The sequence below is a fragment of the Electrophorus electricus genome, chromosome 25 (genome assembly GCF_013358815.1).
Source record: "Electrophorus electricus isolate fEleEle1 chromosome 25, fEleEle1.pri, whole genome shotgun sequence".
Taxonomy (NCBI): Eukaryota; Metazoa; Chordata; class Actinopteri; order Gymnotiformes; family Gymnotidae; genus Electrophorus; species Electrophorus electricus.
Genome location: NC_049559.1, coordinates 6,841,346 through 6,856,822, shown reverse-complemented (window position 1 = coordinate 6,856,822; position 15,477 = coordinate 6,841,346). Strand labels below are relative to the sequence as shown.

The following is a 15,477-nucleotide window of genomic DNA, read 5'->3' as shown; positions in this document are numbered from 1 at the left end:
TAGTGCACTGATCTGACATGTAGACTAACTGTTTATTGTGGTTTTGTTCAATAATGTGGTAAATATCGCTGAGGTCTTTGCTGTAACTCCAGCTCCTGGTTTTTACCCACAGCACCTAATATCACATGTGATGAAAATGCCTTCAGATGTCTTAACAAGGCCTGCATCCCAAAACGCTTTGTGTGTGACCATGACAATGACTGTGGGGATGGGTCCGATGAGTCAGTGGAATGTGGTAAGCGATAGCTTTCTTTCTCTTTATTACTTCGCTGCAGTAAATACGCTGTGTGCTGCTGTAAAGTCTATGGGACATAGAGAAGTCCTTCATTTCATTTCTGTGTAAGAAAAAATAGGGCCATCAACTAGGGCCACCATATAGTGTAAGTGTAAAGCAAAACCTTTAAATGTCTTCTTTAAAAAAGTGTAAAAATTTAATTTAACCTTCAATGAAACCTTAAGCTTTCAGCTCATTTTCCGTTTCCGTTCTTGAATTCTTGAAGAATCCGTTCTTGAATTGCATTGAATTGCAAAAAAAAAAGATTTAAAAAATGTTATAAAGAAAGGAGTTCTGTCTTTTTCATGAAATAATGTATGTATTTGTAAATGTACATTATATGAACTTTATTTGATTGGAAAATTGGGGTTGAACGAGAAAGGGCAACCCTTCAGTGGGGGGCATGAATGTAGCAGTTTCCCAGCCAACTAGCAGTCATTACTCTAAGCTGAGAAAGCTACTTCGGTGTCAGTTAAAAATAAAATTAGGTAGTAAATGTTTGGTTATGGACATGTTTTAAGGAGATAAAAAGTGGTATTTTAAAGTCTTAGTTAAAAACTGCTACATGAAAGTTAAAGGCCAGCAGAGGCATTTAGAGGACTGTTAGCAAACTTGGCGCTAATCATGTCGCTCTGGCACATATCTGCTCATCCTGCATAGGATCTACAGCTATTCTGTTCTCATAGTAATGTTCTGATGTATCTGTCACACGGATCCCTAGACATGTTCCTGGTTCTGCTTTTTAGGATTGGTCATTCTCGCAAAGGTTGCTTGAACTGTCCTCTTAATATAAGGACACAGCCGATCGGCAGTAGGAAAACAACCTGATCCCATTTGCCAAGTTGTGGTTTTTAACTCTGGAAGGAATGGTGCACAGTTTAGTTTGTCGAGCATTGAAACGCCATTTGAGGGAGGATGTACATGTCAGGGGGCTCATGGCTTCCTGTCTCCTGCAGTGTACCGCTCATGTGGGCCGGATGAATTCCGCTGCGCCGATGGACGCTGCCTGCTCAGTACGCAGTGGGAGTGCGACGGTTATCCGGACTGCCCGGACCGTTCCGACGAGCTCCCTCGTAACCTCAAATGCCTGGCTGCTGGTAAGGGTCCTGCACAGCCTGCCTCTCAAGGGTTTATTTCCAATGGAAACAGGGCTCACCCAGCATCTGACAGAATACAAGCAGCAGAGGGAACACCACTAGTGAAAGCCACGGACGGAGGCAGACCTCGGGGGGGGGGGGGGGGATGTGAATTTTGGCTGAGTGGAACCACCATCTGTAAAAAGCCTTTGAGCTTGCTGCCACTTGCATAAAGCTTCTGAATACTATTTGGTCTTCTGTCTTATTGGTTTATTCATTTATTCAGGGTTTTTTGGCCTATATGGTGGCTTTGCCGCATGATAGAAGTGCGTATAATATACTCCAATTTATATTGTGTCAGAAAACAGGGTTTTTATTCTACTTGTGGCTGTTCTTCTTCCAGAGAGCCTGTGCAATGGCTCTTTTTTCATGTGCACCAACGGCCGCTGTATATCGGAGACCAGCCTGTGTGACCAGAGAGATGACTGTGGAGACCGCTCAGACGAGAAGAACTGCAACATTAACGAGTGCTTAAATCGACGTGTCAGTGGCTGTACCCAAGACTGCCAAGACTTACTAGTGGGATACAAGGTTTGTGAGCAGTCATACCCTTACCTAGGACCTTAATGTTGAATGTCTAAATTAGTTCATGCTGCTGCTGTTGTGAATCTTTTGTGAGCAATCCATATTGAGACAAAACTATCATGCTGGCTTACTAGTTGAGAGCCAAGAAAAATAAATTAGAAACAGGTTATAGTTATATTCTATATTTTAGATTAGGGGTCGTTACCTGACATAGCACAGTCCTAGATGCAGACCCAGCAGAGCATTCCAGGGGACCGAACTGAGCACTTACAAACCGCTATTAGAGCTGTATAGGCTATGTAAAAAATAGCTCAATGACTGGAGTTTTCCAAATATGATGTATGCATGACTACTGTAGCTGTTGTGGTTTGTCCAAACACATGCATTTATGTAAACTATATACCTTAAGGCAGAGACGAGAGATTAGATACATAGCTGAGCTTTAGAGCTAAGCACAAAGTCTGAGAAAGCAAGAACTTTATACAGATGTTCATGGCTTTTTCAAATTGTATTTAGCCTTGTATTGATAAATGTCTTTTGAAACAAAGTTCGTGATGTGATCAAAAGCAGAATATTAAGTGATTAACTAATAGATAGAAAGATATATGTTTATTCTCCCAGCTTGAGGTTCAGAACCACTCATCTGTGTTTCATCTGTGGTGCTAGTTAAAAGTGGTAACAAAATAAAAGTGGTAATGCCTGAGAAAGAGAATATAACTTTGAATGACTCCACCAACAGATTCTGGTTCTCAAAACAAGTAAGCAAATTTTTCATACTGAAAGTGAGGAATGAGGGTAAAAGGGAGGGTACCAAGAATTATTATTTTTGCTTTTTTTCTCTTAATTTTGAAAAGGAATTGTCAAAACTCATTTTGAAATTTTTCATTCTGTGGGCTATAATTCTCAAAGATTTAAGTTTTTCTTTATAAGACTGAACTTTTTCCAGACAATTTTTGCTTGCTATACATGCTAGGGCATAAAGGAACTGTCTGGTACCATTAATTGTAAGAAGGATCCCTCGGTCCTGTCATTGTGATCGACAGTTCTGCTGCGTTTCTGAAGGGCGAATGGGCTGTCTCACTGGTCTGGATCATGCCCGGTCCACAAGCATCTTTTCCATGTGACCTGTGGTCATCAGAGCTGTCAGCATGGAGAGTCTGGCTATTGGTCTAAGGCTGAATCCTTTCAAATATCTCCTATTCTGAATCAATAAAGATTCCATTGGAACAGAACTTATGCCAGAGGACATAGGACCTTCAGGCAATGCAGTATAAATTGAAGGATCTGCACAATGCCACTGGGGCCATGGGATGTGCAAAGAGCAGGGAACATTAAGACTTGGACCAGCTGGAACCAGCAAGCCATATTTTTTCCACATGACAATGTCTGTAAGACCCAAAGCATATGATGGTGAAAGCTACATATGGGCTTGTCTCGCCAAAGCATTAGTTATTATAGTAGCTTGTTTCGAACATCTGCCATTTGGGGTTTTTCTTGATAATTTATCAAGAAATTATGGATATGCTGACTTGAAATTTGATTTATAAGCCCCTTGCACATGTTGAGTTAATTAATTGCAGAATGAATCCAAACTAATAATTTTGGCATGTTAGTGCATTTATTCAAAAACTGTATATTCTAATGATCTCCTGTTATTTGTCATGGATGTATCTAGTGTACGTGTTGGCCGGGGTTCCGCCTGAAGGATGATGGGAAAAGCTGTGTAGACATTGACGAATGCTCCTCCAGTCTCCCCTGCAGTCAAACTTGTATCAACACTTATGGCTCTTACAAGTGCTTGTGTGTGGATGGTTACGAAGCTTCAGAACATAACCCAGATAGTTGCAGATCTCTCTCAGGTAATTCAGTCTGTTCTGTCGCCGAAGGGTTAGCTCACCGAGTGCTTTAATGGGTAGTTTGCCTTGTGTTGCACAGTTCTTTATAGCCATAGCTTTTAGTTTGTTTCTAAGAGAATTATTCTACCCTATGTAGTAATAAACTTGCTGAAACGTGGTTACTCTGGATTTATTTCACTGCTTATCAAGAAATAAAACACATGTAAACTTGCCTTAATGTCAAAGGTTGTCTGACAGTGGCTTTGAGTAAGCAGGTTAAAATCATTGCTAATGATGCTTTTTTCTACTTTATTTAGCTGAAGAGCCATTTCTTATACTTGCCGACCATCATGAAATTAGAAAACTAAGTGTTGATGGGTCTAATTACACACTACTGAAACAGGTAAACTTTTCTCTCACTTGCTTACTCTTTGCATTCTTTATTGTACTGTAGCAGTCCCCCTCTTGTTTAATCAGTGTTTGTGTAAAAACACATGGCCAGACCTTTGTCCAACAGAATGTGCTACTCCAAATCCCAGTGGTGATTCATAGAGCAGGCCACAAAACAGAACTGCTGAAAGCTTAATAGAGTACCAATTAAGAGCCATGGTGATGGGGGTACGATAACAACATGCTGGCAATTGCTGGCTCTCTCCTTTGAAAAGACTAATTGAAGTCATTTACTATGCACTTTCTTGGTGACGCTTCACGTTAACCGAGTGAAAACACATTGTGTGTCCCTGGTCTGTAAGGACAAGTAGCAATACCTCATTGACATTTTTTTTTCCCTTTTCATTATATTTTCCCCTTTCCCTACCCATCTAGCATTGTGATGATTAGCTCTTACTATATCTGTCTCTGTCCTGGTGCATTCAACTTTTCATGTTGAGCAGTTTTCTTGTGGTATGACTGGAATGTATTTTTCTTTGTATTGGCCTAAATAATATCTGATGGCTTTACAACTCCTTTTGTTCACTACCATCACTGACCATGTTTTTAGATTTTCCCATTATTGTATCTGAGCATAAAGTCGATTTATTTAGGTTCCAGAATTAGTGTCTTAATTGCAGTTGTTTCCAAATCTGCAAATTGCACTCATTATATTATGCATTGCAGTTGATGGTGTCTGTAAGGGCTCTGAATAAATCCCCCTTTATCCAGGGGTTTTAGTAGTAGTCACATTAATCACTATTTTGACTTAATGAATGTACAATGAATATATTAGTGGACCTTTCAATATCTAATGTAGTTGACTTCATACTAAACTACTGTGCTGCTGAATGTTCACTGTAAGTCATTTATTATTTATGAATAACATTCATCTGAAAGATTAAATCAGTTTGAAACCTGTCTACAGTAGTAATTTAGTATTTTATTGTCTTTGTAGATTATACATGCATCAGCCACTTTCTTAGAAACACATGCTGGGATCAGACTACACAATGTTTTTGTGTTTCCCTGTGTCAGCCATGGCAAGGATTTATGCCACTATGATTATCGTAGTGACATAAATTCTTGCCATGTTTTAGTTAGGAGACTGGCAACACTGCAAGTTTGATGCTGACCAAGCATCGTTCATACTCTTGTGAAAGTTCATAGGTCATTGGGGAGATGGGTCAGAAATGTGTCCATCATGACTACAGAAGCACTGTGTGTGATGCTGGTGGTTTTGAGTTAGGGAAAGGAAAGGAAAAGAAAGAAAACTGGGTTCTGGACAGTAAGGGCTGTCCTTCAACTCAACACCACATACATGTGTCTAACTACCAGGTTCACTGTATGTAAACTGAGGTTGTCATGGAGGTTTTTGAAACTGCATACTCTGATTACAAAGATATGTTTATTAATAATAATAATAATGTTCTAATAAGGTGAAATCAGCATTAACAGCATCCATCTTTCTCTTCATATACTGTATCTCTAACCAATAAGGTCCGTATATGTAATGTCATCCTATTGATCCTCATCAAAGGTGAAGGAACACATCGCAGCATCAGATTAGGCAAGAAAATACAAAAAATTCTGACATGCTGGACTTTTTGTTGCAGTATTGTGCGCCACATTGCTGTTCTTTGATTATGTCACGCTACAAGACCTGTTTCTCATTTTCAATGGTCATGATCAGGCCAGACACTGTAAATTTGCCGGCTACGATAAAATCTTGTCAAAGTCAGGCTGAGTTCATGCAGTCTGACTCCGGCGTTAGACAATACGTACACTTACTGTCTTAACTATATATGTGCATTTAATAAGTGTACAATTACCAAGCACAACTGATCAGCCACCCTCTAGCCCATTTATCATTGGTCAGTTTCTGACCACAGAAGAATATATTTTTTGGGTGGTGAACCATTCTCAACAAAACACAAACACAAACAGTGTCCTTTCATGGTTGTGGGTACTGAGCTGGTACAAGTTTATCAGGCACAGCGAATTAATCACTGTGGTGGGTAGGTTGAGAGTGGATGTGTTATCCAAAAATCCAGCCAAATATGGTCATTCAACACAAACTGTGCTTGGCAAAGGATGGCCATTAGATATTAATTAACATCCTAATAAATTTGGTGGCAGGTATGCATCTATTGAAACGCTGAAAACATTGTATTGTGTTGTCAAAGCACAGCTCCGATTTTTTTTCAATGCCTAGACTAAACATCTTTTTCTCTCAGTCTCTCCATAAAATAACTAGCTCATAGTTGGTCTTACTGTGAGTCCCGGAAGACACTTTGTGACTTGTCTATGGGAGTGCTGATGATCTGATGAAGGTGTCGGGTCTGCTTTCACTTGTCATCAGTGCTGTCGCCGAATCTCAGCAACTGTGCTGAGGTGAGTGGAAGGGGGGGGGGGGGGTCGGTGAAGGCCTCCGCTGACTGACAGCAGACTGATGCCAACATGACAGTAATGGATGTACCTCAGCATCCTGTTGGAAGGCTTTCTGAACATTCCTAGCCCCACCTGAGGCGCCCATCTCGCAGCCTCCTCTTCCAAAATCAATACACTGATTAGGTATCAAATGGAATGTATGTGCACTATGTTTCTCATCTACATTCCTGACAGATTTGGTCTGAGAGACTGAGGGAAAACTGCATCTGAAGTGGCTAATTCAACCCTTGAGTTAATTAGAGTAAGGGAACAAAGCTGAATGCTCCTTTGTCTTTCTGAAGAGCTGTTTCATTTGGATTATCAAAAATGTGCTTTCTGGAGTTTGTGGCACAGATCGCTACTGAAAAAACAGGGTAACAACCCATGGTGGAGATATTTGTGCTGTGATTCATCTCTTCAGTTTCTAACACCTTTTCTGTTTACTTCAAAAGGGTCTGAACCACATTATCAGCTTAGATTTTGACTACAGGAAGGAGTTCATCTACTGGGTTGACTCTAGTAGACCCAGTGGTCGAAGGATAAACCGAATCCGGCTGAATGGTAGCGACCTTAAGGTATGGTTTTCTTTAGTGTTCTTCGCTTTCTCTTCCTTTCCTTTCTTCTCTCTCTACATGACTGTTTCCTGTATGCTCAATAAAAGATAAAGATTCCTGCCAATATTGTTAAGGTTCATTATCAAGCCACATTAGCCTTGTAGAGGAACATTAGCTGAACAATTCCTTTAACTGTGACTAGAATTTTTAGTAATTAAAGCCTAAGAACAAATTAACTGCATAATTGTCTGTACCCTAACATCCGATTCTAGTGTTCATGTGACCCACTAGACAGAATATGTCTAGGTTTTGAATGTTACCTTTGCAACATGCTACATGAAATTCTCAAGAGATCCTACGGCTTTCTAAGCTTTTGGAAAATATACCCAGCGTGACCATTGGCAGTAAAACTGTTGGCATTAGCTATCAATGTGCTAGGATGCTAAAAGTCATGTAGCTAACAGTTCTTCCTCATGTATTGGGCAAGTACCTATTAAGGTTCACACAGCTGGTGCTCAAATGTAAACCTTTACAGTGCACCTGCAGAGCCGCCCTTTCCACTATCTCGTTAGTTTCAGTGCAGGGCCAAGACCTCATTTGGCTTCATTGCACCCAGAGACCCCCATACCCAACTTTCTCATCTCTCCTTCTCAGCATGGACTGAAGCCATCTCAAACTCATTAGAATGTAGGGGAATGATTACCAGAACACTGAAAATGGGAAATAATGCAAACTGTGATATGTTCAGTTCGAAAGGCTATTGCATCAGCATGCCACTGGAGAAGGGACTTTAATCCTTCTGTATTAAGGAACTCTAGTGTAGGTCAAAAGGCTTTCTCATATCCTGGAAAGCCTGGGATTCACACCAGAGTCCATTGGACATAAGTCCCCAAAATGCAGATATATGAATGGTTGCACTAACCACTTCTATAACCAACCTGGGGTATGTTTGCCAAAGGTTTCATAACACTAGGCACTTCATTAACTTGATCTTAAGAAGATTTTAACCTGTAGTTTAGCGCCAAATATCCAGAGCCTGGTAATTTAGTAAAAATACTAAGAATAATAGTAACGTGCTTATTATTATTAATCTTTATCAACTGTGAGACTACCTTGAGCTTAGCCAAACAGCAATTTGTTTTTTTTCAACATCCTCCAACATATGGTTCTTGAAAGGTGTTATGGTCTTTTATCATCCTTGTTGGCCATTCTCCCACATCTATGCAAGGATGTGATATTTAATTGGAGTATATTTATAGAATAGCTACTAATTCACTGATTGTCTAAATGATTTTGTGTGTCTGTTTAATTACTTTAAGCTGGGCTGAGTGGGCAGAGGTATCTCAGTGGTTAAGGTACTTGACTTATATTTGGAATGTTGCTGGTTCAAGCTCCATCACTGCCACGTTACTACTCGTGGGCTCCTGAGCAATGCTCAAGTTGTACTCAGTTGTAAGTTGCTTTGGATAAAAGTGTTAACTAAATGATACAAGGTTTAATCAGTGTGTTTGGTCTATCAAAAGTATATTGTTTTTTTCTTCTATGTTTTCAACTTTGAACTTGGTTCTGTTAATCATAGTTTAGTAGGTGTAACAATATTCCTTTTATGATGTTTAAATTTTTTCTAGTTGTAAAAGAGAAGACACAGATGGATCAATTTTTAACTAGTGATGCTTTCTCCTATTGTGATACAGGAGAGGAGTCAACAAAGAAGTACTTTAAACTCAAAAAACCCTGTTTGGCTGTTCCTGATTTACATGTGGAATTCACAAATGTGTGGGCTTAAAGGGCACAACTGTCCAAACTAATTCTGTTACTCTTCCAACCACAGATCTATCCCACCAATCAGCATTACTATTTTAGAAAAGACAGTTTAAATGAGTACATGTAGTGCTTGACATTTAATATATACGGCTTGACCTTTATAATATGAGGAAAAAATAAAATCATCATAAGGCCTGAATATGTATGTCCATAATGATATCCAGTTTTTGCCCTCATCTCTATCACACTAAAGCTCAAACATGTAGATGGACCTCACCAGCAGGTCTACATAATGAGATGTTCTGGTTTCATTGCTGTAATCTTGCAATATAAATATTCATGTGTGACAGAGGTTCTATCAGACCTGCCTTTGTGCTAGCCATCATAAAACAAGTTATACCTTAGATAATGCCTTTGGGGCAGTTTAATTAGGAAATCAGTGCCGAATTAATGGTTAGTGATAGTGTTAAGAGTTAGTGTTGATATCATGCTTCATTACAAAATTGGCCTTTGAAAGAAATTTATAGATTAATATTCAACAGGCTACTTCAGATTTAGATGTTATTTAAGATATATATATATATATATATATATATATATATATATATATATATATATATATATATATATATATATATATATATATATATATATTTCTTGTTATCATTTAGTCCATATTCACAAGGCACCAAGAAAGGAATGTGTTACTAAAGATACTGCAAGCAAGGGACACAGTTGAGAGTCTTCACTCCTTTCCATGCATATGTATTCAAATACTGACATTTTAAATTAGTTAACCTTCATTTCCATGGAAGGCAGTCCTTCAAATCAATGCTAGATGAGATCACCAGAATACCACAGGCTTTTCTTTTCCTCTTAGAATATTAATGTTGCCTCTCCTGATCAGCAGGCATGGAGGCATTACTGTGTTTTCAAAAAATGCTTCAAGCTCAGCTCTGATGAAATTATAGCTAAAGGGACAGCCTTGTCAACTGGTACAGCTATACAATCAGACACCCCCTCCCCCTGCCCAACATGTTAGATGATGATAGTGAAAACATCAAAGTAAATCATATGTCATAATGGCAGCCTGCACAGGCTGCAGTTCCAAAGTATCTTCTGCCAAGTGGCGCACTTGTTTAGCCCACGAGCAGATGAGGCTCATTTAAGCATCGCAACACAGTTTATCACTTTGTTCCATTCTCATCGTACTGATTTTCATACATGTCTTTCCTTAAACTGTAGGCTGCTTATTTGCATTTTGCCTTACCGTTCATTTTCAAAACACATTTCCCTGGATTTGCATGTCAAACTTCATATTGAACATGACTATTCCTTACATGTTACGTTGGATATGTGTAGTAGGGCCTGAAAATCTGCATTTTCTTCTCTTAGGTTGTTCACAGAACAGCTGTGCCCAGCGCACTGGCTGTTGACTGGATCGGGAAGAACTTGTACTGGTGTGATATAGAGAGAAAGAGCCTTGAAGTATCCAAATCCAATGGACTATATCCCACTGTGCTACTGAGCTCCGGCCTTAAGAACCCCACCGATCTGGCTCTGGATGCCCAGTTAGGGTACGAAGCAAACATGATTCATTTTATACAAGATTCAGTATGACAGCATGTCAGTTCTGAGCTAATACATTATAGCTCTCCTCAGGTATGTGTTCTGGATTGACTGCTGTGAACACCCATACGTGGGCCGTGCAAGCATGGACGGTCAGGGCCAGACTGTGATTGTGGACAAGGAAATCTACAGCCCCTCCGCCCTTACTGTTGACTACACCAACAAGAGAATCTACTGGGCTGATGACAGTCACATCTTTTTTGCCAATATGGATGGCTCCCAAAAGCACAAAGGTACAGAGAGATAGATAACCAGTGTATGCTAGTACCTGTTTGCTCTTCTTTTATATATCTATGTGCATATGTGTTGCGTCTTTGTTTGACTGTGTAGCTTGGTGAGTACTAGATGATAGGAGAATGAAAACTGTGTGAACTATGAGGTGAGCTGAGGACTGAGAGAAAAAAAAGTGTGCTAAGTGAACGATTGCAGCAATTAAACTATTCCTATGTAACTGTACCATAAATAGGTGATCTTATGCAAAACCGTTAATATGGGAATTAGATTTTTGCTGAAGTTTTGACCGATACCTTCCACATTAGTTCCTCACGACCATATCCAGGGCGTGATGGGGCTGACCTTGTTTGAGGACTTCATCTACTGGACAGATGGCAAATCAAAGTCTCTACGCCGTGCACACAAAACCTCTGGTGCTCATGCAGTAGAACTTCTCAATTCCTGGCAAGCCATAAAATCCATAACAGTGTATCACCCTCTGCGCCAGCCTGAGGGTATGGATCTCTTATATTTAAATTTACTATGCTTCTAAATGTGCAGCGTTTTTCCCTTTCAATACAATTTTTAAAAATGATTCCTCCAGTACCCAAACACCAGTGTCAGGTGGCTAATGGAGGTTGCAGTCACCTGTGCCTTTTGTCCCCTGGTGGAGGTCATAAGTGTGCCTGTCCCACTAACTTTTACCTGGCTGCCGATAACAAGACCTGCCTTTCCAACTGCACAGCCAGCCAGGTCAGGAAGCTCTGGCTCATCCGATCAGCCACATTTGCAGTGAACTGCTTTCGATCATTAATTTAACATGATCCCATTGGCTAACTGTGTGCATGTGGTCGGGTTTGTGCTGCAGTTCCGCTGTGGCACGGACGAGTGTATACCGTTCTGGTGGAAGTGCGACACAGTGGACGACTGTGGGGATGGTTCTGATGAGCCTTCAGATTGTCGTGAGTGGGTGACCCATAGCATTACACAGCCTTGCCATATGGACCACACAGATCATTAGCACTAATTGTCAGTAATGGTTATTCTAGCCTCCAAACACTTTTACCCCCCTTGGAGAATGCTATTATACAACATTTGCTGCCTTGACACAAATTGAAATTAACTGCACCTCATCCGAGATCTTTATTACTGTGATATGTTACAGTCTTTTATAGTGTTGAGGAAAATAAATGTTTCATGGTTCTAAATGTATTTCTTTTTACTGACTTGATTTAAAAGCCTGATGATGAAGGGCTGCATGTTACATACATTGCATCTGGATGGTACAACAAAAGATGACTGTCAGTTGCTGATTAATAAACAAAGCTGCTGCTGCTACTCTTAAGAGGGGCGGTAGCATTAAATCTGAGAGCAGTATTTAGGGAAATAATTTATTCATGACTGAATGATTAATTCCAGGTGACCTTGCTACCCTGCCTTTTAAAAAACACACCAATGCCCAAATCACTGGATATCCCTGTGACATTCCTGTTAATCATCTTTTTTTTTTTTTTTTTTTTTCTTTCTCAGCGGAATTCAAATGTCAGCCTGGGCGCTTCCAGTGCGGCACAGGCTTGTGTGCGCTGCCTCCTTTCATCTGTGATGGAGAGAATGACTGTGGGGACAACTCAGATGAGGCCAACTGCGGTGAGCGGAGCAGTGTGTCTTCCACCTTCACGACTGCAGAGGCATCAGAAAGATTACACGTGGATGTGTTACAGCAGTATTTAATATGCTTTGGAACAGACTTCAACCCTAACAGTGAATAAAGTTGTTTAGTATTTTTCATCATCAGTATTTCCAGGCAGGCGATATACAGTATCAGTACCAGGATCTTGGCTCCCTTATTTAACCTTTGAAGGTTTCTGATTTATGTAATAGAGCTCCTTTTTTTCCCCAGGAACATCCTATGAGTCTTAGGGCTGCAGTTCTCATAGTGAAACCTGATTCTCTCAGCACTTGTGAAAATCCATGTCTCTTTGCAGATACATATATCTGTCTGTCGGGCCAGTTCAAGTGCACCAGGAAACAGAAGTGCATCCCATTAAACCTGCGTTGCAATGGACAGGATGACTGTGGGGATGGAGAGGACGAAACCGACTGTCGTAAGCCCCCAGCCCTTGTTTTTCCTTCCACTCCTAAACACGCACAATCATTGACCACAGTTTTAAGTTGAGAGGTGCTATGACAGGATGAGACAGGCTGTCCCAATTTCACTATTCCCCCAGGAATATTAATGATCCAGACTGACAGAACTCAAAGTAGCTTTTATCCCACTGAATGAGTCTCAGTTGGGCAGGAGCTAGCAGCATAGCCAAGCACTGATTAGGTATTCAGGGGCTTGAGTGGTGGACACCAAAGGCCTTTCCTGCCAGAGGTAGAATTAGATGTCACTGAAGAATAAAGTGGCTGATTGTGGGTTGGTGTATTTCACTCTCCAGATGTATCCCTCACTCTTAGCATATTAAAGCTTTTACTAATATTTCCCTGTCAAGCCCTACAGCCTGACAATGATAATTGTAATAGGACTTATCAAGATTCCCTTTGCCTCCTGTGTTTATTCCATTATAATTGGGTATTAATGTGACTGTTACACATGTAAGTGGTTTGTTGATGTTTATTGATGAGTTATGCTCCAAACTTTCCCTGTCCTACATAAAAATGAGGGGCTGTCTCTTTCAAACATTATTTATTGCATCACATTTTTACACATTAACTCGTGATGTGTATTATTATACTTATCGGTTCCTGCTACTGTTTGTATGTGAACCTATTCTGTTCTCTTCTTCTGAACCAATGCCAGCTGAGAGCACGTGCTCGCCAGACCAGTTCCAGTGCAAAGCCACGATGCACTGCATCTCCAAGCTGTGGGTGTGTGACGAGGACCCAGACTGCGCCGACGGTTCGGATGAGGCCAACTGTGGTGAGTGAGCCTGTATTATTCACAACCCGGAACCTCATTTGACCTCACAAGGCCGCCGGGAGATTCTGATTGGGACTAATGTGAATTCTGCATGCCTGCACGGTCTGTGCACTCACTGATGGAGCGCGGCCAGCTTTAATCAAGAGCCACTCGAGGCTTTTATTAGCTGTGGGCTTGTAACAATTCTCCAGGGCCTGTGTCGTTGCCTAAATCGTCTGATTTAGTTGGACAGTAGCTTTACAGATTACATTCTTCCGTTGCTGTGCATTCTGTTCACCGAAAATGCTGAGTCACTAACAGTGCCACTTCTCTGAGGTAGTGGTTCTTGTTAAAAAAAAAAAAAAAAAGCTGCAGCAGAGAACACCTTGCAGTCTCACTACATCTGTGTTGTGTGAACCATAAAGGAATCGCATCTCTGTTCAGATGTAGGCTCAGAATTTTAGGGAACCACTGTTTCTAGGCCAGCTGTTTGTGCTGCATCAGTAGTTGATGCACAACAGAGATAATAAAAGGTCTGGGGTTTCTTCAATCATGATGAAAAACTGCTGAGAAGAAACTAATCTGGAGGTAGGCATGTATTGACCAAAGATAATCATAAAGAGAAGAACTGTATAATCTGAGAGGTTTTACCGTAAGATGAAAACTACCAAAAAGACTCAAGAATGGAAAGGGCAGGTTACAGTTTGATAAAGACTTCATATTTGGGGCAAAGGGAAATATAAAGATTAACCTACTTTGAAACTAAATGCACAGAGCTTGTGCATAATATAGTTGTGGAACTACAACAACTCAAACATGGTGCTTAGGATGCAGGTGGTACATGAAATGTCTAAGTGCTCAGTTCCATCCAAATGCTTCAAAACAAGCAGAAAGTGGAAATGTCTGCACAGCACACCTGACAGAACATCATTAATCACAAAAGGTTACAACCAAATATTTAACAAAGCAAGCCTTTTTTGAGATTGGCAATTTGTCTAGTTACTTATGGTGCCCTAAAATAAGAAGACTAAGTGAAGACAGCACTGGGATTCATACAGGATCATATATTACTCAGTAATATTACTCACACAGGATGATGTAAATTTCCTCGAAAGCTGACATTATGCACTTGAATTGTATAATTGTTTAATTTACAGTTTAGTTTATTTATTTTTTGCTTTGTATTAACACATTATTTTTCAAATGCAAATAAACATTTACTGCCCACATAAATATCTTATGTATTGGGTATATACTCAGTTACACACACACGCACACACACACACACGCGCGTGTGTGTGTGTGTGTGTGTGTGTGTGTGTGTGTGTGTATGTGTGTGTGTGTGTAAAAATTTAGGCTATACAGTATTATATTTAGCTGCAAATATCATCCATCAGTAATTCACAAAATAAACAAATGAAATGCAGTGGAGGTAAATGTGAAGCTGTGTAATCTAAAAATGTACTAATCCTAAGGGCACATCAAGAATGCATCTTTTTAAGTTTTTTATTTTTCAGCTTTCAGTACATTCCTACAGAACAGACACTTTCCATGTTGCGTTATGCTATGATCTATCCTCGCTTTGCTACAAATATTCCCCATCAGTCTGTTTAAAGCTTCTCAACTTTAAATTTATAAAGCCCATCGGTTTTGGGTTTTCTGTGTAGCCAAAAATGCAATCCACAAAAGCTTGAAAAGCTTTTAAAAGAAACTTTGCTTTTTTCCAAATTTATTTCTCAGTCTATTCAGTGTTTTCCTTTTTGTATAGTTGAAGTGAAAAAAATCC

General features: G+C 40.0%; 1 protein-coding gene across 1 annotated transcript in view; it reads left to right on the top strand.

The window, feature by feature from the left end:
• Positions 1-15,477, top strand: part of lrp1bb (low density lipoprotein receptor-related protein 1Bb) — a 217,304-nt gene that overhangs the window by 170,186 nt on the left and 31,641 nt on the right. Inside the window, 14 exon segments of the mRNA XM_027032840.2 lie at positions 113-235; positions 1,231-1,371; positions 1,754-1,941; positions 3,611-3,794; positions 4,088-4,173; positions 7,082-7,204; positions 10,343-10,524; positions 10,610-10,809; positions 11,116-11,304; positions 11,394-11,542; positions 11,658-11,751; positions 12,320-12,436; positions 12,775-12,894; positions 13,593-13,712. Of these exon segments, the coding sequence (XP_026888641.2) occupies positions 113-235; positions 1,231-1,371; positions 1,754-1,941; positions 3,611-3,794; positions 4,088-4,173; positions 7,082-7,204; positions 10,343-10,524; positions 10,610-10,809; positions 11,116-11,304; positions 11,394-11,542; positions 11,658-11,751; positions 12,320-12,436; positions 12,775-12,894; positions 13,593-13,712 (2,016 nt within the window).